Here is a 24,095-nt window from a genome sequence, read left to right as displayed (position 1 = left end):
GCCACGGGTTGGAGAGACATGAGTCCTCTGTGGTCACCGGCAATAAAGACCCTGCAATTTGGCATACTTTTGTCTCTTGTTAAATTTTATAATCTCGCATTTCAATACTTCAGGAGAGTGCTTCTGGACCACTAGTCCAGGAACAATGAGGCAGAGATTTAGTCCTTGGCATGCACTTCTTGCTCAGCACCTTCATTTTGACCTCCCCTTTTCTCTCTCACTCCTGGGTAAATGACATTGTTCAGAATTTCCAAGTTTGAGTATAACATGACAATTATATCCCTGACTTCAAGCAATGAAAAATACATTTACACTTTACAGGATGATCCAGTACAGACATGGTTATATGTAATGAAACAAAAGTTTCATAAAACAAAGTTAGGTTGGGCGTTGTGGCTCACATCCCAGCATTTTGGGAGGCCAAGGTGGGTGGATGGCTTGAGGTCAGGAGTTCAAGACCAGCCTGGCCAATATGGTGAAACCCTGTCTCCACAAAAATATAAAATTAGCCAGGTGTGGTGGTACACCCCTGTAAATCCTGCTACTGGGGAGGCGGAAGCAGGAGAATTGCTTGAACCCTGGAGGTAGAGGTTGCAGTGAGCTAAGAGAGATCATGCCATTGCACTCCAGCCTGCGCGAAAGAACAAGACTTGGTTTCAGGAAAAAAAAAAAAAAAAGCATCACTAGATGTAACGCACTTTTTGTTTTTCTATCCTATTGTATTTTATTTTTCAAAACACTGGTCATGGCCCCTAAACTGATTTCATAACCCTTCTAGGGGACTCTATTCATAGCCTGACAAACACAACAGAGGAAAAGGGTGACTCATAAACTGATTATAATCTGATGAAAACACACCCTGAGGTCAATATTTTTCCTTTGGTCAATGTTTACTAGTTACCTTAATTTGTTTTCCAGAACCTGGAAGGCAAGTGTGCTACACAGAACCCCAGTGCCAAGATCCCACCATTCACATTACTCTCACCCTTTCAGGAGTAATACTTTTCATTACAAATCAATAAGTGCTCATTTTGATACACATCCATGTCACACAAAGTAAAACTGGCCAGCATCTCCACTGGCACAGTGGCTCCCAGATCAGACAAGCTCCACTGGACCAAACCCTGCAACATCAGACTCACCAGTCAAAGCAAACCTTCTTGTTACAGAAAATTGTAATTCTCTCACATTACTATGAAATAAGACAACAATCTGCAATACTCAATTAAACATGATGACTCAGAAGAGATGTTCAGTTTAATATGATTTTATTTAAAAATGTGTACAGCTGAAGGAGGGGATCTGATCTTTTGTTAAAAGAAACCAATTTTCACAGTTTATATTTGGCCTTTTGAGCTTTGTAGTAACAGTAAAGGAAGTTTCTGTTCAAGGTCCTCACTCCAGGACTCAGCCAGGTGCCTGGCAAGATGACACATTTCCTGGTCTGAAGCTCACAGACAGCCAATCCCCTCACCCAAGTGGAACACAGATTCTCCTCCAGGCATCACTGCTGTACACAGGGCCCTGAGAATCCTTAATTTTAAAGTTGGGAAAAACGTGAAAGGATTCCTTAACTCATTGTCTGTGACAAATCCAACTACCTTTTAGCTCTTAACAATTGCAAGTATAAAATACTTGAAATTTACGAGATGCTCCATTTAATGGAACAACTCAAATGGTAAAAAAATTAGGTCAAGTAACATGCTTTAGTATTTTTAAATGTTACTTAAAACTTACTGAGACAAGATATGCAGCACATTCTTGGAATTATAAACTCCTACTGACGACTGCTACTTGATGGTCAAAAACATTCAAAAAAGAGAAGAAACCACACATATTGGTGTACAACAATGTCTTCAGGGAATGTCATGTTTTACATTATGTTAACTGAAATTAAACCTGACAAAAAAACCAAAGGTCTATAAAACCGACACCCATGTCATTTTAAATGATGAGGTAGATTGTTTCCTATGCAGTAAAGTGAAAATAACAAAAAAATCCAAACAACTTTCAAATCTTCTTAAAAAAAAAAAGTTCAGGTTATAGTCACTTTCACAAACAAGACATTCATAAACTATAATGTGGAGAGGTCATACTCAGACAGGTTCTGTATTTGATGTGTTACTCGGAGATTCAATAATCAGTCTTGGATCAATCAACTCTCTCCAAAATACAGTGATCTGAGGAAAAAGACAAAATACACAGTGTAGGCACTTCATTTTGAGGTCATACAGGTTTTAGTAAGTTAAAATTTTCAGCCAAGTAAATCTCCATCTGTGTAGAATGGTTTAAGAACTGGAATCGGTGAGCCAAGATCGCGCCATTGCACTCCAGCCTGGGTAACAACAGCAAAATTCCGTCGCAAAAAAAAAAAAGGCCAAGTGGGAGAAACGCTTGAGCCCAGGAGTTCAAGACCAGCCTGGGAAATCTAGTGAGACCCAACTTTATTTTTTTTTAATTTTTTAATTAAAAAAAAAAAAAAAAAAGAGGATGGGCATGTTGGCTTATGCCTGTAATCCCAGCACTTTGGGAGGCCTAGGTAGGAGGTCAGGAGTTTAAGACCAACCTGCCCAACATGTGTCTCTGCAAAAATACAAAAATTAGCTGGGTGTGGTGGCACATGCCTGTAGTCCCAGCTACTTGGGAGGCTGGGGCAGGAGAATCTTCTGAACCCAGGAGGCAGAGGTTACAGTAAGCTGAGATCATGCCACTGAACTCCAGCCTGGGTGAGAGACTGAAATCTCCATGTTGGGAAAAAAAGAAAGAACTCATTTTCTTAGAATGAAGCTAAATTTTACATTAAACATATATCATCTTTCTTTGACTGAAAGCAGGAGATGCAGGGTTTCCAAGAGGGAGCAGCTCCCCCAACCCCTTTTGATTTGCCCTGTGGACAGGCAGCCTGGAGACCTTTTGGGAATTAGCTGTGGCCCAGATGGGTATCACTAGGCTGCTGATGCTCTTTTGTGAAGCTCTGTAGTTCTTATCCTAGGCTACCTAAAACTATTTCACAGCCAACCAAGAGAAAGCAAATGCTAAGGCTTCGTTCTATGAATGAATAATGAGGGCCATCTAGTGTCAATAAAGGTAATTACAGGCTTTTTGTTTTTAGGACAGGGTCTCACTTCTATAGTCCAGGCTGGAATTCAGTGGCACAATCAGGACTCATGGTAGCTTCAACCTCCTGGGCTTAAGCGATCCTCCTGCCTCGCCCCCACCACCCGCAAAGGTGACTGGGACTATAGTCATGGAGACGGGGCCTCACCACGTTGCCTAGGCTGGTCTGAAACTCCTGGACTCAAGGGATCAGCCTGCCTCGGCCTCCCAAAGTGCTGATTAACTGTGCCCAACTTAATTACAGCCTTTCTAGTCTACTTCAGGCCTCTGTTTAGGGCTCAAAGAGAAAAGCCTCCAAGGTTTAATTTTGTAGTGCAGTTTGCAATTTCAACCAAAAAAAACTATTGCAAATAAAAAAATACAGGAGACTGAGCCAAATCTGCTGATCCTACCACACACACTAAAAATGTGTTTCTGGAATAAATCCCTAAATGTCATCTACCTTAAAGACAAGGTAAAATATACAGTCTGGCCAGGATTTCTAAAAGTTCCCACTTCAGAAAAAATATGTTTGCAATGTTGAAACTTACAGAATATTATCTATAACATTTCAAGTATAAACACCTTAAAAGAGAGCATTTTCTTTCTTTCTTTTTTTTTTTTGAGATGGAGTTTCGCTCTTGTTACCCAGGTTGGAGTGCAATGGCGCGATCTTGGCTCACTGCAACCTCCGCCTTCTGGGTTCAGGCAATTCTCCTGCCTTAGGCTGGGATTACAGGCATGCGCCACCATGCCCAGCTAATTTTTTGTATTTTTAGTAGAGACGGGGTTTCACCATGCTGACTAGGATGGTCTCGATCTCTTAACTTCGTGATCCACCCGCCTCGGCCTCCCAAAGTGCTGGGATCACAGGCTTGAGCCACTGAGCCTGGCAAGAGCATTTTCTTAAATCTAACTTCTATTTCATGCCACCATAACCTAATGAGCTAGTCTGGCTGCCTAAAAAGGTATAAACCAAATACTTCCTAAAGTGGTAATTTAAGGATTTAAAAGTCAGAGGACGAGATCATCATTTTATGCCACTCTTCAAACTCTCATAAATTGGAACTCCCGAACCAGGCGTGGTGGCTCATGCCTGTAATCCCAATACTTTGGGAGGCCTAGGTGAGCAGATCACTTGAGTTCAGCAGTTTGAGACCAGCCTGGCTAACATGGTGAAACTCCGTCTCTAACAAAATTACAAAAATTAACTGGGTAAGGTGGCAGGCACCTGTAATTCCAGCTACTCCAGAGGCTAAGGCACAAGAATCACTGAAACCTGGGAGACGGGAGGTTACAGTGAGCCAAGATTGCATCACTGTACTTCAGCCTGGGCAACACAGTGAGACTCTCTCAAAAAAACAAAAGTTGGAACCGTGGTACCACTTGGGGGATAGTAGTGACTGCAAGGGGACGTAATAGAGGCTTCTGAGAGTGGGTGTTAATGTTCTACTTCCAGAGCTGGGTCTGGTTACATGGGTATGTTCACTGTGAAAACTGTTTAAGCCATACAATTATATGTGCTTCTCTGAATGTATATGCCAATAAAGTTTCTAAATATGCTACCCTTTCCTACTGGAATCCTTACACAGCTATAAATTTAAACAATTGTACTCTTGGCCGGGTGTGGTGGCTCACACTGTAATCCCAGCACTTTGGGAGGCCGAGGCGGGTGGATCACGAGGTCAAGCGATTGACCATCCTGGTCAATATGGTGAAACCCCGTCTCTACTAAAAATACAAAAAATTAGCTGGGCATGGTGGCGCGTGCCTATAATCCCAGCTACTCAGGAGGCTGAAGCAGGAGAATTATCTGAACCCAGGAGGCGGAGATTGTGGTCAGCCGAGATCGCACCATTGCACTCCAGCCTGGGTAACAAGAGCGAAACTCCGACTCAAAAAAAAAAAAAAACTGTACTCTTAAACAAAAATTTGTTATTTGTACATCTCATCACATAGGCTCTATAAGGGTCAAGATGGTGATACAAAAATTAGCTGGGCATGGTGGTGCACGCCTGTAGTCCCAGCTACTAGGGAGGCTGAGGCAGGAGAACTGCTTGAACCCAGGAGACTGAGGTTGCAGTGAGCTGAGATTGCACCATTGCACTCCAGCCCGGGTAACGAGAGCGAAACTCTGTCTCAAAAAAAAAAGATGGTGCCCTGACTTGGCACTTGACACTGGTATCGCCACTTCATGGGAAGGTCAGATTCCCCCCCGGGCCTGTAATGTAATGTCACCTTTCAAACCACAGGTAATCGGTCAAGAGAGAACGTATGGCCAAGCAACGCAAGAAGAGAAGCACACCTACCTTGCTCTCCTGTGTCACAGCATACTCCACTACCTCGGTTCCATTTTCATTGTGATAAACCAAATCAAATTTCCCAGGTTCTCTCAAGGCTGAAACCAGAAGATAGGGAGGAAAGAGAGTAAGTCATTTCTCAATAGTTAAAAATGTTCCTCTATGGGGAATTTATATTATTAAGAAAACAGCCACAAACAAACTGTCAATGTGAAGGGGGGGTAGGTACAGGAAAACATGGGGTGCTCGATACAGGGTGATCCTGAGAAAAACCCTAGACCAGGGGGACTTCTCAGCCATTTATCAGAAAAAAATCTTTCCTTCATAAGCTTGATGAACTGTCATTAGTACTATCAGATTGAATATGGCACCACAAGATAATCCTCAAAATTAATTTATGTGTTTCAATAAGGGAAGGTAACATGAAATGCTCCTCTATCATTAGAAATCACATATGCTTCATACTACTTAGTAACACAGGCAGTCCTTTTTTTTCCCCCCAGACACAGTCTTCCTTTATCACCCAGGCTATAGTCTGCAGTGGCATAATCTCGGCTCATTGCAACCTCTACCTCCTGGGTTCAAGTGATTCTCATGCCTCAGCTTCCTGAGTAGCTGGGATTACAGATGCGCACCACTATGCCCAGCTAATTTTTGTATTTTAGTTGAGACAGGGTTTCACCATGTTGGCCAGGTTGGTATCAAACTCCTGGCCTCAAGTAATCTATCCACCTCGGCCTCCCAAAGCGCTGGGATTACAGGCATGAGCTGCCACAGTCCTTGCTTTCTATGGTAGAATGGGATTGGAAAAATGACTGTGCAAGCTGAAATCACACAAAACAATCTTAATAGGAAAAAATTATTGTCTTAGGAGTTTTAAAAAAATTTGCCAAACATTAAAAACCTTTACTATAAAGGGAAATTAAAAAAACAGTAAAGTATATATAGTATATTTATGTAGTACACTCTAATTACTTAGGAACACTGAGAATTAATGTGTTTTCTTTCTTTCCTTTTTTAAACGTATTTTATTTCTTTGTAGGAAACTTATCTAGGGTAGTTTGAACAGCACTTATGTTCTTGCCCTGTAACTTATAATACAGAGCAAGCATCTTCTCTGTGCTCTGTACAACTGTCGTACTCTTTTCTAAGTTTGAAACTGCTTTGAATATTTTATCCTTGGAGCTTCTAACGTCGTAAAATAGCTCAAAGAATTTGTTTTTTACTTTGGGAAATCTTTGTGAAGGTTTTTGCTGGTGTCACTTTGGGGACATTTTCATCCTTTTTGCCACAACCGCTTTCCTCATTTATGTCAGTAAGTTCACCTCGCCGGCAGTGTCAACATTCCCACAGTGAGCTATTTCTTCTACAGCCTCTCCTTACATCCCATTCAGATGGCACTTTCAGCATCATCACTTTTGTTTCTTTGCTGTGCCTTTATCTTTGTGGACCAATTCCCTACTTCAGTTACCTGTTTTGTAAAATGTCATGTAGGTTTATCAGTGAGAGACAAGGAGGCACCGTCTCTCTCTGCTCCGTATGTGAACTAAATAATAGGTGCACAGTGGCCAGTCACTGACGGACTCTGAAAGCAGTGACTTAAGACTGGTAACGGATCATGATCCGTATCTGTTACTTACATTATGTAGTGATGTGTGGACTAAAGAGCTAGCAGTACTTTATGCACTCACAGTTAACATACAAAATGTTGCTGGGGGACTGGTATTACTTAATTAAACCATGGCAACTGAAATTTACGTACATCAGAACCACCAAATCAAGGATAAGTGGCATTGCTATTGGAGAACAGATAAATCCATTTCTTTCTTTTTTACTTCTGAGATAGGGTCTTGCTCAGTCACTCAGGCTGGAGTACAGTGATATAATCATGACTCGCTGCAGCCTCCATCTCCTGGGCTCAAGTGATCCTCCCACCTCAGCTTCTCAAGTAGCGAGGCCTACAAGCATACACCACCATACCAGGCTAATTTGACTTTTTTTAAGAGACAGAGTCTCAACTATGCTGCCCAGGCTGGTCTTGAACTTCTGGGCTCAAGTGATTCTCCCACCTTGGCCTCCAAAGCCATTTCTTGATGCCCTAGAGAAGAAAAGTTCTAAGTGGATGTTATCACTGTTAATCACCTGACAAGCACTGATCAGGCTGTGTGCACAGAATTTGACAGTGGACAAACTTCTGTCCACCATTCCTAAGAAAGGGGACTTCTATAAATGAAATCTCATCAGAAGAAAAGTAGGAAACCAGTGTAAGTTATATATAAACATTTATGTAATATTATAAAGGAACTTGATTGAAAAACTCTTTTGACTGATTTCCGTCAGCTGAATCTTTTATTCAATCCCTTATTTAAAAATAAGCAGAAAACAAGGTAGGCACAGTGGCTCACGCCTGTAGTCCCAGCACTTTGGGAGGTAAAGGCAGGTGGACTGCTTGAGGCCAGGAATTCAGGACCAGCCTGACCAACATGGCAAAACCTGCCTTTGCTAAAAATACAAAAATTAGCTGAGCATGGTGGTGCACGCCTGTAGTCCCAACTACTCAGCAGGCTGAGGTGTGAGAATCGCTTGAACCTAGGAGGCAGAGGTTGCAGTGAGCTGAGATTGCACCACTGCACTCCAGCCTGAGCAATAAAATAAGACTCTGTCAAAACAAACAAACAAAAAAACAGGAAATAATTGCTTTAGGATCTGCTAAAGGAAATGGGATATCCCCTGCCCTCTGGCCAGGAACTGCTACAATATACCCCAAAATTAAGCTACATATTGCAAAAGCCCTCTTATTCCAGGCATAAAACCAGTAATAGTTGGGGTTAATCAGAGATAAAGCCAGGAACCATTTAATTTAATTTATTTTTTTTAGATGTGATTTCGCCATGTTGGTCAGGCTGGTCTTGAACTCCCGACCTCAGGTGATCCACCCGCCTTGGCCTCCAAAGTGCTTGGATTACAGGCGTGAGCCACTATGCCCAGCCAAAGCCAATAACCATTTAAAATGATATGTAAAAGTGTGTATACACACACTTTAAACTTTTCATTTTGACTTAATATACAAAAGTATATTCATTTGCCAATCTTTTGAAATAGAGCTGAGTAGCTTTTATGAGTTAACTAAATAGAGCTCTTTCTTTCTTTTATAAACCATACCAGTGTGTTGTCTGCAATTTCTACAATTTATAGTTTTAGGGTTTTTTTTTTTTGAGACCAAGTCTTGCTTTGTCACCCAGGCTGAAGGGCAGTGGTACGATCTCAGCTCACTACAACCTCTGCCTGCTGGGTTCAAGCAATTCTCCTGCCTCAACCTCCCCAGTAGGTGGGATTACAGGTGTGTACCATGATGCCCAGCTAATTTTTGTATTTTTAGTAGAGACAGGGTTTCACCATGTTGGCCAGACTGGTCTGGAACTCCTGACCTCAAGTGATCTACCCACCTTGGCCTCCCAAAGTGCAGGTATTACAGGCATGAGCCATAGCACGTGGCCTGGGTTTTTTTTTTTAAGTAATACAAGATTGTAAAAATTTGCAAGGCAATCTAAGTGCAGAATCTTCCTCGATTTTTACAAAATTCCTCCCAATCTTTTATAGCTGACCCACTCATCCATAATTTCATAGCATTTTCTGAGTCAGCATTCAACTCAGGCTTCCTAGGAATAATCCTTTTTTCAATCAATTTTTATCAGTCATATAATCTTTTATGAAATTATATAATTACAGTAATAAGAACTAGCCCAAAAGCTTTGGAATATATCCAACATCTCTTATGGGACCCCAGGGCTACAAAGTGCTGAAAGAGGAAGTGGGGATTGCCAGTTATATGGAGGCCAAGGAAGAGAACATCTCTTGTATATAAAAGCTATTTAGAAACTACTGTATAGATAGAAAGAGCCTATATTTTCAAATTCTTTTCTAAAAGACTCACCAGGTAAGGATGAAAGAATTTCTATATCTACTTGCTGGGTCTCTGGATTGTGGCTTAATATTTTTCCTTCCTTTCAAAAATAAAAGTCCAAGTCAAAAATCAACATGTAAAACATTGTGAATATACTAAAAACCACTGAATTGTAGACTTTAAAATGGTTAAAATGTTGATTTTTATGTTATGTGAATTTTATCTCAATTTTAAAGTTTAAAAATAAATCCACATATAGAGAAAATAAAAACAGGTGGACTGATAAACACTCTACATGAATATACAGAAACATCCTTAGAGGCAAAATAGATATTAAATCATAAATGGCAGACACTAACTTAAATAACTCGATGAAAGTAAAGATTACACTAAGGAACCAAAAGTGACTGAATAAAGGAAAAGGAGGAAAAATCACGCCAGGACGATATAGTCAAGTGACTAGACGCAGTGGCTCACGCCTATAATCCCAGCACTCTGGGAGGCGGGTGGATCACAAGGTCAAGAGATCAAGGCCATCCTGGTCAACATGGTGAAACCCCGTCTCTACTGAAAACACAAAAATTAGCTGGGCATGGTGGCACACGCCTGTAGTCCCAGCTACTCAGGAGGCTGAGGCAGGAGATTGCTTGAACCCAGGAGGCATAGGTTGCGGTGAGCCAAGATCACGCCATTGCACACCAGCCTGGTTAACAAGAGCAAAACTCCATCTCAAAAAAAAAAACAACAAAAAACAAAAAACAAGTGACTATCGCAGTCAACTGACCATCAAAGCATTCATCAGGAGAGACTAGATAAACCCTAATGGTGCTGCCTTGGTTCCCGATGTTTTTAGTACCTTTTTTTTTTAATAAAGATGGGGTTTCACCATGCTGGTCAGGCTGGTCTTGAACTCCCGACCTCAGGTGATCCGCCTGCCTTGGCCTCCAAAGTGCTTGGATTACAGGTGTGAGCCACCATGCCCAGCCTTTAGTACCCTTCTAAAACAGATCATAATCCCTCCAAGAGAAACTAGAAAGCACTTAATCACTGATAAGATCCCAATTCCCTTTCTTCAGGTGTGGAAGCTGATTTTCTAATGCATCAAGAGGAGACACTGCCCATGCATGTGGGCAATGAGGAGACACATGGTAGCCTCTAGGGGTACAGACCAAAGTCAACCAACTAGTTCCTCCTGCTTCTACGTAGAATTTTGGAGCACAGTCAACAATGCTTTTTTTAAAACCAGACTCAACAGGGAGTCAGGGGCTTGGGAGACTACATTTTTGAGGACAGAATTTAACTAATTTAACTTTTAGAGACAGGCTTATGAATAAAGCAAATGATCAAGCCGGATAACTGTGTTTAAGGTCAAAGCAAAAAAGTAGGACCAATTTTTATTCTTAAAATAATTTTGACAGCAATTTCAAAAATCTTCAACAAATTATGGGAACTAAAGTTGGCAAATCGCCTTTCAATGTTAATAACTATGATGACTATGATGACTAATACCAATTTAATATGCAATATATATATATTTTTAAGAGTCCTGTTCTTTTACCCAGGCTGGAGTGTAGTGGCATGATCTTCAGCTCACTGCAACTTCCACCTACTGGGTTCAAGCAATTCTTCTGCCTTAATCTCCCGAGTAGCTAGAGCTACAGGTGCATGCCACCAAACCAGCCTAATTTTTGTATTTTTAGTAGAGATGGGGTTTTGTCATTTTAGCCAGGCTGGTCTTGAACTCCTGACCTCAAGTGATCTGCCCATCCTGGCCTTCCAAAGTGCTAGGATTACAGATGTGTGCCACTGCATCTAGTCGTTAATATGCAATTTTTAAAAATCAGCATGATCTAGACAATTTATAGAGGTTGTGGGATGTATCAATACAATATTAATTTCTATTTTCTCATATATCACACAATTAAATTAGTAATCTGTGGTAGGGTGACAAGACACCCTAGTGTGTTCAAGACAGGTCTGTATATATCTTTCCAGCATAATTATTAATAGCACTCCCTTTCACTCACAAGTATCCTGACTTAAGTGATATATTATATGATCACCTCATCCATGAGATAGTGAGGGCCTAAGAAGATAAAAATCAGAACACCAACGACCTAGAGCTAACCTACCAGATCCCTTCATTAACCGATTCTTCTAGCCTGCTTTTGAGGAAAGGTTTTACAAAGATGTTAAAAGTCTTCCAAGGCATCAATCCAGATTAAATCAAATTCCCTTGTGTTTTATCTTTGTTCCTATATTAACACTACCAATTATTACCTTAAAAACCGTCTTACATGCCGTATAGTACAACAAAAAAAGAAAGTACGCATTTTAACAAGATTTTCAACAAAATTTTTGTGGGTGAAAAAGGAGAGAAACATATAATTCTGTGACCTCACTGACTAAGCTTTTACTGAACCATGAAAAGCCTCACATGCCAACGTAAAGACTCATACAGATATGAAGTAAGTAAATTCCATGGGTAATATTTATGAACTCTCTGTGGTTAACTGATAATGCAAAAGAAATCATACTAGATCATAATAACCAGAATTCACAAATATGTCAAATAGATTCCCATGATGAAAATAATCAAGCTTCTTGCTGAGAACTATTTATTTTCTTTTAAAGTTTAGAATCATGAAGGAATGAATACCCAAGTAAGTTTGTGTCTCTAAAACTAATTAGAAAAAAGTAACTAAAAAAATTAACTGGCTGGGCATGGTGGCTCACGCCCATAATCCCAGCACTTTGGGAAGCTGAGATGGGAGGGATCATTTGAGCCCAGGAGTTTGAGACCAACCTGGACAACACAGCGAGATCCCATCTCTATTTAAAACAAAAAATTAATATTTTTATAAAAAGTAAAAATTAATCACACCATTCTCCTACTATATTCTTTCCAAGTACCAGGAAAACAACACTGGGAGACTCCACAGTGATACTATTAAAAAGTTAACATTTTGTTATAATGTTTTCATATTCTACTTTCTGGCATTATTTAGTAAAAACTAAATCTGTATTATCCATACAAGTAGTACTAAATATGACTTTAGTTTTATTAATATACTGACAACTTGCTTTTAAATAAACATCCTTACCTTGTAGTCAGAGACATCAGGAGAGTAACTGGATGTTAGTTCCAAAAGCTAAAAAAGAAAAAGCCCACAAATACATAAGCCCTCTTTTTTTTTTTTTTTTTTTTTTTTTTTTTGAGTCAGAATCTTGCTCTGTCACCAGGCTGGAGCACAGTGGAGCAATCTCGGCTCACTGCAACTTCCGCCTCTTGGGTACAAGCGATTCTCCTGCCTCAGCCTCCTGAGTAGCTGGGATTACAGACACCTGCCACCAGCTAATTTTTGTATTTTTAGTAGAGACAGGGTTTCACCATGTTGGCCAGGATGCTCTCCATATCTTGACTTCATGATCCGCCCACCTCGGCCTCCCAAAGTGCTGGGATTACAGGCGTGAGCCACCGCACACGGCCATAAGCCATCTTATACTCTCACATTCCCACAGCTCCTCCATCGTGCAATGTTGGGGTATCCACCCCCACCTCTGGCAGCCCTACCATGAACCCATGGTAACACTGGGGTTCCAGCGGGAAGGGCTTTCACAAATACATTTAACCTGATTTGCTAAGTAAGTTTATTTGGAAGTGGTATGAACCTTTTTTGCTGCAACTGTTGTTTTTAAATATACCTTAAATGCAATCTTTTCTCCAACTTGAGGGGCAGCTGCTAACAGTGGTAACAGACTATAGTCCTTGTGTGTGTCCACTGGATTCTGAAAAACAGTGTTAGTCATGTGACATCATTACTGGTAATGTACCACACTCTAAGGGGAAAGGAAGGAGGTAACTTACAAAAAATAATACTTACCTGGATAATAGTAGATGAATTTGTTACCACTTCATTTAATTGCTGTTGCCTCTGGTTGTCAGTGCTTCTATTCATAACACAGGAAACAGGATGCCCCCGTCCTCGACCTCTCCCCCGCATGCCCCTTCCTCTAGCTCCCTTCCACGAAAAAAGGTTCTCTCCTCTACCCCATCCTCTTCCTAAACTAGTGGGGAGAGACATGCTGGGAGAAGGACCAGGAGCCTGTCCACCACCATCTGAGCCAGAACGCTTCCATCCAGCAGCACCTGCAGTCTGTGATAACAGCCCTGGGCCTAGACAACCTCTTTCTGCAAAAACGCCTACTGTCTTTAAGAAACCCGCAGCACACTCCGGGGTGCTCAATGAACACTGGTCATCTGACTCTGAACTAGAGTCTGAACTAGAAGATGATGTTCCGGAGGTCTTCTTGCCCTTGCTGGGGGTAAGGCTAAAGCCAGGTTTTGTAGCAAGTTTGTCTGCAGTTCTATTTCCAGTAGAGGGTCCTTCCTTTGATAACTCAGTTGGTAATTTCTCTGAGGAATTTCTGGCCTCCAAAGTGACTTTGCTGGGACCATCACTGATTGATTCATGACAAGACTCAGACTCTGAGGAGAAACTGGGACTCTCTTTTGAGCGTACGTTTACACCACCTTTCCTTTTGGCTTTAACAAGGCTGTTTCTAGCAGAACCTTTTGGAGAACTACATCTCTGATTGGCCCAGTCTTTTACTGCCTGTACTTGAGGAGACTTGGGATTCTTGGCCTTTTTTTTATATTCACATTTCTCCTTTTTCTTTGGTGGTTTTCTTTTGGTCTCTTTGTTATCATCACCCACTGTGCCGCCGGTTACTTTATTTTTCCTCCTTTTTTTTTGGCTGACAGTCTTATCTGTGACAGCTTTTGGTTCCAGATCCAAGACCTTCTCATTGTTCCTGTTCTCTTGCCTCTTCCAACGCTTCTTTGAATATCTGTAATCTGGTTCAGTTTCTTCATCCTCCTCTAACTTAAATGCCCGCTTCTTTGCTTTTCTAAGTGATAAATTAGTACCATCACCATTACTGATGACTACAGAATTCTCAGCAACTCCTCTGTCTTCTAATTTAACTCTGTTAAAAGAACAAGAGAGAAAGCTTGAGTAAACAATTTGTAAACACATCTCCAGGACTTAGTTATATACCAAGATGACTCTACAAAATGTAACTACCATCAGTCAGTGAAAAAATGCCACATCACTTAAAAAGACTCTTCTGACAAAATGGCCTATACGGCATTTACAGTCAACTTTCAAATGGCTAGTTTTATTTACTGGATAGCTACTACATCCCAAACATCTTTTATACATTTTTCTCTAAACACCAACACAAAGTAGGTATTTTTAATTTTACAGATCACAAAATTACAGCTCAGACAAGTTAACTGTCCCAAATCTAGAGCTCATAAGTAGCAGAAAGGCAATTCAAACTTCGGTTTGTCTAACTTCAAACTTTCAATCTTTCTACTATATGCATGTCACCTATCCTAAAAGATGATAATGATGGTTATCCATTTTGTTTCAGAATATGGGCTGCTGTCTTTAAAAAGATTTTAGTCTTGCTTTAATTTAAGTAAATACTAAACAATTTATGTTATCTGGAGTAGTGACAGCCATCTGTACAATTCCATGACACTCTGAAGCTAAATTTTATATATCAACTTGACTGGCTTATTGGGTGCCCAGATATCTGGTTAAAATTATTCTGCCTCTTTCTGTACCACCACAATGGCACACATGGTGTCCTGGCTGATGTTCTCAAGAGCATCAACAATGCTGAAGAGCACGGTAAATGCCAGGTTCTTATTAGGCCAAGCTCCAAAGTCATTGTCCAGTTTCTTTTTTTAATATAATTTTATTTTTTGAGACAGAGTCCCACTCCGTCACCCAGGTTGACGTGCAGTGGTACAATCTCAGCTCACCGCAACCTCTACCTCCTGGGTTCAAGCAATTCTTGTGCCTCAGCCTCCCAACTAGCTGGGATTACAGGTGCCTGCTATCATGCCTGGCTAATTTTTGTATTTTAAGTAGAGATGAAGTTTTGCCATGTTGGCCAGGCTAATCTTGAACTCCTGGCCACAAGCACTCAAGTGATCCACCCACTTTGGCCTCCCAAAGTGCTGAGATTACAGGCATGAGCCATTGTGCCCAGCCCCATCATCCGGTTTCTTACTATGATGATGAAAACTGGTTACACCAACAAATCTGAAATCACCAATCATCACAGAGCTAAAAAAAAATTGATGTGAACCTCACAGGCAGGCTAAAGAAGTATGGAGTAATCAGTCCCAGATTTGATGTGCAACTCAAAAATCTAGAAAAGTGGCAGAATAATCTGCTCCCACCCCACCAGTTTGGTTTAATTGTACTGACATCACAGACCATGAAGCAACCTCAGCTGGTATCACAGACCGTGAAGAAGCAGGACAAAAACCCATACGAGGAAAAATCCTGGGATTCTTTTTATAAGGATGTAACACATATTTACAAATATACTGCTTCAGTGGAAAAAAAATATGCTGGGAGTGTGTGCAAGGTTGTTTCTGGTTGAGATTAACATTTTAAATTGCTAGACTAAGTACATGGCTATTTTCAATGCGGGTGGGCCTCATCCAACCTGCTGAAGGCCTGAAGAGAACAAAAAGCCTGAGTAAGGGATAATTTGCTTGCTCTGCCTGACTCTTCAAGCTGGGACATCAGTCTTCTCCTGCCTTCAGACTCGAACTTGAACTAGAAATATTTCCATTGGCTCTCCTTGGTCTCCAGCTTACCAACTGAACTTGGGACTTCTCAACCTCCACAATCATATAAGCCAATTCCTTACAATAAATCCCGTGTGTGCGTGTGTGTGTGTGTGTGCGTGTGTGTGTGTGTGCACGTGTGTGTGTGTGTGTGTGTCTTACTGGTTCTGTTTCTCTGAAGAACCCTACTTCATCCAAAATTTCACTACAGGAAAGCAATTCTGTTTCTCCATTAACTGGCAACAGCTAATCCTAGTACGTGCAGTCTGATGGTGATGGAAGTCTTGACAGAGTGTCCTCAATGTTAAGCAAACAATGGATACTCAAAAATGCCTGTTGGCCAGGCATGATGGCTCATGCCTGTAATCCCAAAACTTTGGGAGGCTGAGGTGGGAGGATCGCTTGAGCCCAGGAGTTTAAGACCAGGGAGACCCTGCAACATAGGGAGACCCTGTCTCTACAACTTACAAACATTATGCAGGCATGGTTGGTGCATGCTTGTGGTCCCAGCTACCTGGAGGGCTGAGATGGGAGGATCACTGGAGCCCAGGAGGTCAAGGCTGCAGTGAACTGTAATTGCACCACTGCTGAAAACACACATTAGACTTGCAAGCCATTTATATCCAGCTATATATTTCATCAAGTTTTTTTAGTGACCAGGAAAAGATGTAGACAATGATATTTGAAAATAAAGAACAACTGGTGAATGATAGGAGCATATGTTATAAGCATTCTTTAACTTTTTTAAGGCATAGTAATCCTGTAGATTTACCTCAATGTGGTACTTGAAAAAAATCCTCATTTGTCAGAAAACATAACTATACAGACACACAAATCAAGAAAAAACAAAGTAAGAGCTTTATCAGGAGTAGGATGAAGAGAAATAAACCGCTGAGTGACCAGGGATTTTAAATTACATAAACGCATTCCCCTCTGTTCCCAGCTGGGGACCTTGGCATCTAATAGCAAGGAAATAATTTTTAATCCGACAAAAGCCAGTTTGGCATCCTGCGAATCTAAGAGCTAATACAGAAGCGTTACAATATCAGATTTTTTCCTGACATTTCTGATCAATTTGTTTTTACTTGTAGCACTTGATCCAAGCTTCAATTCTGAGATGACCAAATAGGACCAAACTTTCTGTCAAATGTTGAAAATGTTTGCAAGACTCTGTTCAGTCACTGTGGCTTATTAAGGCCCTGGAAACCAGCACATTTGACATCCAGTTGATGAGAACCCCTTCCTTTCCTGGGAGCTGGCAACACCCTCACGCCCTCTAAAGCAGCTCTTAGCATCGTCTCACCTATTCTTAAAACCATGCATCTATGGCTATTTGGCTTGAAGGTGTGACCTGTGATTGCTGTAGCCCCACTACCTACTGTTACCCAAGAGAATGATTTCAGTTTTAAAAATATTAAGATTGTAAACCAGGTGTGGTGGCACATGCCTGTATCCCTGCTGCTCAGGAGGCTGAGGGAAGATCACTTGAACCCAGGAGTTCGAAACTAGCCTGGGCAATACAGTCAGCCCTCATGTGGTTCTCCTGGGTCTGCCTACTTACCATTCCTTTCAGGTGCACCTTCCCTGGCAATATTCTGTATTTCTTTACCTAGATCACAAAGAATGGAGCTATCCTTTTACAAACAAAGTGCATGCAGTTGTCCTTTCACAAGTAGAAGTGACTACCTAGGTCACTAGTGATCAAAGAGAGTTGATTCCAAGAAACTAAAAACAGATCCCCTACTTTTCTTTTTTTTTTCCCCCCCAAAATGGAGTCTCACTCTGTCACCTAGGCTGGAGTCTAGTGGTGTGATCTCGGCTCATCGCAACCTCCACCTCCTGAGTTCAAGCAATTCTCCTGCCTCAGCCTCCCAAGTAGCTGCAACCTCTGCCTCCCAGGTTCAAGTGATTCTCATACCTCAGCCTCTCGAGTAGCTGGGATTAGAGGCGCCCACCACCATGCCTGGCTAATTTTTGTCTTTTTAGTAGAGATGGTGTTTCAGCATGTTGGCCAGGCTGGTCTCAAACTCCCAACCTCATGATCTGCCCACCATGGCCTCCCAAAGTGCTGGGATTACAAGCGTGAGCCACCACACCTGGCTTCCTTTTTGTATTTTTAGTAGGGACAGGGTTGCGTCACATTGGTCAGGCTGATCTCAAACTTCTGACCTCAGCTGATCCACCCGCCTTGGTCTCCCAAAGCGTTAGCATTACAGGCATGAGCCACCATGCTTGACTAATTTTTTTGTATTTTTAGTAGAGATGGAGTTGGGAATACAGGCATGCATCACTGAGCCCAGCTAAAATTGTTTTGTTGGGTAGAACAAGGAGGGTCTCCCTATATTATTCAGGCTGGTCTCAAACTCCTGGACTCAAGTGATCCTCCCACCTCCACCTCCCAAAGTGCATAAGTCAGCATACCTAGCCCATCTCTATTATTTAATCAAGGTTTTTTTTCTGTGGTTTGTTTTTTGAGACAGGGTCTTTCTCTTTCACCCAGGCTGCAGTGCAGTGGCACCATCTCAGCTCACTGAAGCCTCTACTTCCCTGGCTCAAGCGATCTTCCCACCTCAGCCCTCCAAGTAGTTGGGATTACAGGCATGCACCACCATGCCCGACTAATTTTGCTGTATTTTTCTGTAGAGATGGGGTTTCACCATGTTGCCCAAGCTGGTCTTGAACTCCTGAGTTCAGGCAATCTGCCTGCCTCAGTCTCCCAAAGTGCTGATATTATAGGTGTAAGCCACAGCACCCCGTCTTAATCAAGTATTAATTGCCAGCGTTAAAAGAGTCAGGGAGGAGAGAATGCGCTTTGTTTCCTTACAGAACGACTCTACAAAAGGGAGTTCTCAGGCCAGGTGCAGTGGCTCATGCCTGTAATCCCAACACTTTGGGAGACAAAGGCAGGTAAACTGCTTGAGCCCAAAAGGTTGAGACTAGCCTGGGCAACTTAGTGAGACCTCTCTATGAAAAATAAAAAAACTGAGGCTGGGCGCGGTAGCTCACGCCTATAATTCCAGCATTTTGGGAGGCCGAGGCGGGTGGATCACGAGGTCAAGAGATCGAGACCATCCTGGTCAACATGGTGAAACCCCGTCTCTACTAAAAATACAAAAATTAGCTGGGCATGGTGGTGTGCACCTGTAGTCCCAGCTACTCGGGAGGCTGAGGCAAGAGAATTGCTTGAACCCAGGAGGCGGAGGTTGCAGTGAGCTTAGATCGTGCCATTGCACTCCAGTCTGGGTAACAACAGCGAAACTCCGTCTCAAAAAATAAATAAATCAAAATCAAAATCAAAATATAAGAATAATTTTAAAACTGCACCTGTAGTCCTAGCTACTCAGAAGGCTGAGGCAGGAAGAGCACCTGAGCTCAGGAGTTCGAGGCTGTAGTGAGCCAAGGCTGTGCCACTGCATGCCAGCCTGGGCAATGGAGAGAGACAAACCAGGGAGTCTCTCTGAATCTGCTTTAATTCTGAGGGCTGCACAATACAAATTTTCTTTTAGGTAAAAAAAATTAAAAACCACCAGAAGCGATAGCTCACCCCTGTAATCCCAGCACTTTGGGAAGCTAAGGCGGGTGGATCACTTGAGGTCATGATGTCGAGACCAGCCTGGCCAACATGGTAAAACCCATCTCTACTAAAAATACAAAAAAATTAGCCGGCCCTGGTGGCAGGTGTCTGTAATCCCAGCTACATGGGAGGCTGAGGCAGGAGAATTGCTTGAACCCAGGAGGCTGAGGTTGCAGTGAGCCAAGATTGTGCCAGGGCACTCCTGCCTGAGCAACAGAGTGAGACTCTCTCTCTAGAAAAATTAATTAATTAAATGAAAATAAAAAACCAAATCTGCCAACACCTGATCTTGGACTTCTAGTCTCCAAAAGAGTAAGAAATAAATTTCCATTTTTTTAAGCCACCCAGTCTGTGGTATTTTGTTACAGCAGCCCTGGCAAACTAACACAGGGGGCTCCAAACCAATAGGAGCACTTCCTCTTCCCAGGAGAGTTAGAGACCACCTTTAGGAACTCACTGTCAGAAACCTGGGGGCTGATGAAGCCAGATTCCTGAGGCTTAAGAGAATGGGCTATGGGGAAACAGCAGTGGAATATAAGCAAGTGATGCATCTAACGCCTCAAAGGCTGTTTCTCAGGATTCCCACAACCTGGTTCCACTTTTCCTCATTACACTTCTCAGTACCGCCAATGGTCCCAACAGAATGCTTTGGCTGGTCAGACTCATCTCTTTATCAAGTTCGTCCAGCTTTTGTCTCTACAGCTGTGCTTTGATCAACCAACATTTCCCACCCATTCTTCAGGGTACTGCTCAATTCCCTAACCATTTTGTTCCATGCTGATGTCTGCTTTCTCAACCGACTTCTGCACTTAGCAGTATAACTTGGTCTAACTGGTCAGTCTAATTGCCGGTGTCACAGAAGGTAATATACAGAAGCATGAAACTCATTATTTTGGTCCCAGTCCAACAATATTAGGTACTTTGAGAACAGAGACTATGTTTTCTTCTGTAGCTCTGAAGAAAAGTGAACTTTTCAGGGAAAGACAATGATTGTGGGCCTGAAACAACAAAAACAAAGATGAATTTTCCAGATTCGTCTTTTTCTACAGACTGCCCATTTGCCACTGAAGCCACTGCAGAGGTCTTTTTACCACATGCAGCTGTGCATTTGAAGCATTTACGAAGAATCTGCCTGTCATCATGTTGTAATTATTACTTATAAGAGTTTTCATTTTTTTGTCATTGTTAACTTCACTATGAAGAATGTAATGCCCAGATGATTCATTAAAGTATAATTATAGTTAGCTGGCACAGATTAATAACTAATTAGGCAAGGGACAGTGCAAAAAATACACTTAATAAGATAGGACACAATACTTACAATTGAGTATTTAAATAGTCCTTGAACTGCAGAGAGAATAGACACCTATTTCACAGTCAGTAAAAAGGAAAAAAAAAAAAACCTCTGAAATTTAGATTATTTCAAATCATCATTTGAAACAGTTGAACATTATTAAATCATAACATTTTGATTTGAAGAAGCAGTTATTGTTCCAAATTAAATTCCCTGACGTTCTGAAGAAATCTTATGGAATCTGACATGCTCGAGGGTAAGGAATATTCAGTAACAAAGGGCAGCAAGAGAAAATAGCCTGGTTCACAACTCTGGAATTGATTCACTGTAGCTGAAGCTTAAAGGGGGTGGGTGGAGGGAAGGCTGGCGTAGTGGCCCACGCCTGTAATCCTAGTACTTTGGGAGGCTGAGGCAAGAGGACAGCTTGACCGCAAGTTCAACCAGCCTGTGCAATAAGGCGAAACTCTGTCTCTACAAAAAACACAAAAGTTATCCATGCCTGGTTACATCGCCTGAAGTCCAAACTACTCAGGAGGCTGAGGCAGGAGGATTGCCTGAGCCCAGGAGGTGGAGGCTACAGCAAGCTATGATTGCACCACTGCACTCCAGCCTGGGCATGGGAAACCCAGTCTCTTTATTTAAAAAAGAAAAAGCCTGAATAAATGGGTCCAAGATATGAATCCAAACTGGAATCATAGGATCTCATCATCTTACCATGGCAACTCAACCACATTTTGGCAATTCATACTACAATTGCTCCTGGATCCTCAACTTATTATCATTTTAATTTCCAAAAGCATATTTCAGAGTATTTTGTGTTTCCCAATTCACAGCCCGAAAGGACTCAGACACCTATTTGAGTGAACCCAGGCACATGAGAACTAAAGTTGGACAGGAGCATGTTATGAAGAAAATGTGATGATTCCCCTCTGTCAGCTTGGGTCTCCTGTACCTGACCCTGAACGCCGCCAAGGGTAAGGCTGGGTCTTCCGCACACCTGCACCATGGGCATGGAAAACAGTGCCTTCCTCGCTTGCTAAGGGGCCGATGTGCTAAATCAAGGCTGAAAGAAACCCTGGGCCTGCCCTTAGACATCAGGGTTTTTCCGAGTTTGGTCCTCCTGTCATCAGAAGCAACTCGGGAAGGATGCTCGTTAAAATGCAGATTCCAGCCAGACGCAGTGGCTCACCCCTGTAATCCCAACACTTTAGGAGGCTGAGGCAGGAGGATCACTTGAGGTCAATAGTTCAAGACCAGCCTGGTCAACATGGTGAAATCCATCTCTACTAAAAATGCAAAAAAAAAAAAAAAAAAAAAATTTGCTGGGCATGGTGGCACCCACCTTTAATGCCAGCTACTCGGGAGGCTGAGATAGGAAAATCCATTGAACCCAGGAGGTGAAGGTTGCAGTGAGCCGAGATAGCAGCACTGCACTCCAGCCTGGGTGACAGACTGGGAGTCAGTATCAAAAAGGGCTGGCCTCAGTGGCTCATGCCTGTAATCCCAGCACTTTGGGAGGCCGAGGCGGGCGGATCACCTGAGGTCGGGAGTTCGAGAACAGCCTGACCAACATAGAGAAACCCCATCTCTACTAAAAATACAAAATTAACCGGGCGTGGTGGCGCATGCTTGTAATCCCGGGAGGCTGAGGCAGAAGACTCGCTAGAGGTGGAGATTGCGGTGAGCCGAGATTGCGCCACTGCACTTCAGCCTGGGCAACGAGAAACTCCGTCTCAAAAATTAAATAAAATAAAATAAATAATAAAATACAGGTTCCTGAATCCCAAAGTTGACTACACCAATCAGGATCTCCGGGGTTCGCGAACGTCCATTTTTACAGTCCCACCTCCCGTCCCCCATCCCTCGTCCTCCTTCCTATCCCTCACCCCCTCCCCATCCAGGCCTAGCGGTCTCAGGCCCAGGCGTGCGCAGGCGCGTCCCCCGCCCGCCGCCCACCCGGCCGTCCCGTTCCCCGCACCGCCCACCTGAGGCAGTCGTTGTCTCTCACGAGGCGCGCGCTCTCGGCAGGGGGCAGGAGCCCCCCCTCCAGGTAGAGGCCTAGGAGGGCACCAGAACTGAAGCCGAAGCGCTGGCGGATGAGACTAATGAGATCTGTGACGACTCGGCATCTGTTCAAGTCGACCAGAAGCCAGAAGGCTGTACAGTGCGGGGTAGCTGGCGGTGGGTAATCAAATTGAAGCCGTAGCCTAACCGTCTCGGAGGCTGCCATCTTGCTCGGTGCTCAACGGAAGCCGAGAGATACCACAGGGCTACCGAGTGGCGTACTCGGGCGGCCCGCCCCTCGGAGCTTTTGGCGTGTGCTACCTAGTGGTGGAACCTGGCTACTACAGGCTACGTTAGGGCGAGAACTCGGAGCATGTGGTTGATTTCATTCAATTATTTTCACTACAGGGCTGTGCGAGGGAATAAGTGAAATGCCTTTATTACATTTCTTCCGGGCGCTCTGTAGGGTCTCCTAATTAAGGCGAGTCTCTGGATAAATAACTTCTAAGATACTTACTCATCGACGTAAAAGATTTGTATAAAACAGTCGTAACACATTTCACTGACAAGTTTTCATCATAATTAGTTGAAAAAGATGTAAATCCTAGGCCGGGCGCGGTGGCTCACACCTACAATCCCAGCACTTTGGGAAGCCGAGGCGGGTGGTTCACGAGGTCCAGAGATAGAGACCATCCTGGTCAACATGGTGAAACCCCGTCTCTACTAAAAATACAGATATTAGCTGGGAATGGTGGCACGTGCCTGTAGTCCCAGCTACTTGGGAAGCTGAGGCAGGAGAACCGCTTGAACCCAGGAGGCGGAGTTTGTGGTGAGCCGAGATCATGCCATTGCACTCCAGCCTGGGTAACAAGAGCGAAACTCCGTCTCAAAAAAAAAAAAAAAAAAAAAAAAGATGTAAATCCTAGTGTGTTCTCAGTGTTGACATTTTGAAATAAAACTGCTAATCACTCTTTCAAATGTTTCCAGTGGAATATGAATACCTTAGCCTTTTAATATCCACTACTAAACAAAAATGTCCTTGTATTTATCACCAGTAAGTAAATCAGAAGTTTTACATTATTTCTTTTATTTTTCGAACTAGAATTTACATTTCTCCCACATAATATATATTAACTCTTAATTTTCATGACGAAAGTTAGGAATTATGAACTATTATCCTCATTTAGAGGATTTTTTAAAACCAAGGTTCAGAGAGTTTAAGAAATAACACTAGAGGCCAGGAGCGGTGGCTCACACCTGTAATCCCA

The 24,095-nt window shown here is 42.5% G+C and overlaps 1 protein-coding gene across 2 annotated transcripts; it reads right to left on the bottom strand.

Annotated features, from left to right (window-relative positions):
* Nucleotides 1-1,251: 1,251 nt before the first annotated feature.
* On the bottom strand, nt 1,252-23,077 carry COIL (coilin). 2 transcript variants are annotated; one of them, XM_002748397.6, is made up of 7 exons: nt 22,809-23,077; nt 13,185-14,289; nt 13,006-13,089; nt 12,405-12,452; nt 9,331-9,400; nt 5,406-5,494; nt 1,252-2,180 (listed from the first exon to the last, which is right to left on the bottom strand). In XM_002748397.6, exons 1-7 carry the CDS (start codon nt 23,051-23,053, stop codon nt 2,097-2,099), a joined length of 1,725 nt encoding a protein of 574 aa, XP_002748443.1. In that variant the 5' UTR covers nt 23,054-23,077; the 3' UTR covers nt 1,252-2,096. The 2 variants fall into 2 exon arrangements, 1 of the variants encoding a protein (XP_002748443.1); XR_013535858.1 differs by lacking the exon at nt 9,331-9,400.
* Nucleotides 23,078-24,095: the final 1,018 nt, after the last annotated feature.

The sequence above is a fragment of the Callithrix jacchus genome, chromosome 5 (genome assembly GCF_049354715.1).
Source record: "Callithrix jacchus isolate 240 chromosome 5, calJac240_pri, whole genome shotgun sequence".
Taxonomy (NCBI): domain Eukaryota; kingdom Metazoa; phylum Chordata; class Mammalia; order Primates; family Cebidae; genus Callithrix; species Callithrix jacchus.
This window is presented reverse-complemented; position numbering and strand designations above follow the sequence as displayed.

Bases quoted from the DNA above. Each gene is read 5' to 3' on its own strand.
- COIL (XM_002748397.6), bottom strand. From the start codon at position 23,053: ATGGCAGCCTCCGAGACGGTTAGGCTACGGCTTCAATTTGATTACCCA. The intron at 5,495-9,330 runs GTGAGTCTTTTA...TTCTGGTTTCAG, and splicing joins AATTCTTTCATCCTTACCTG to CCTTGAGAGAACCTGGGAAA. The intron at 2,181-5,405 runs GTAGGTGTGCTT...CTTTTTCCTCAG, and splicing joins CTGTGACACAGGAGAGCAAG to ATCACTGTATTTTGGAGAGA.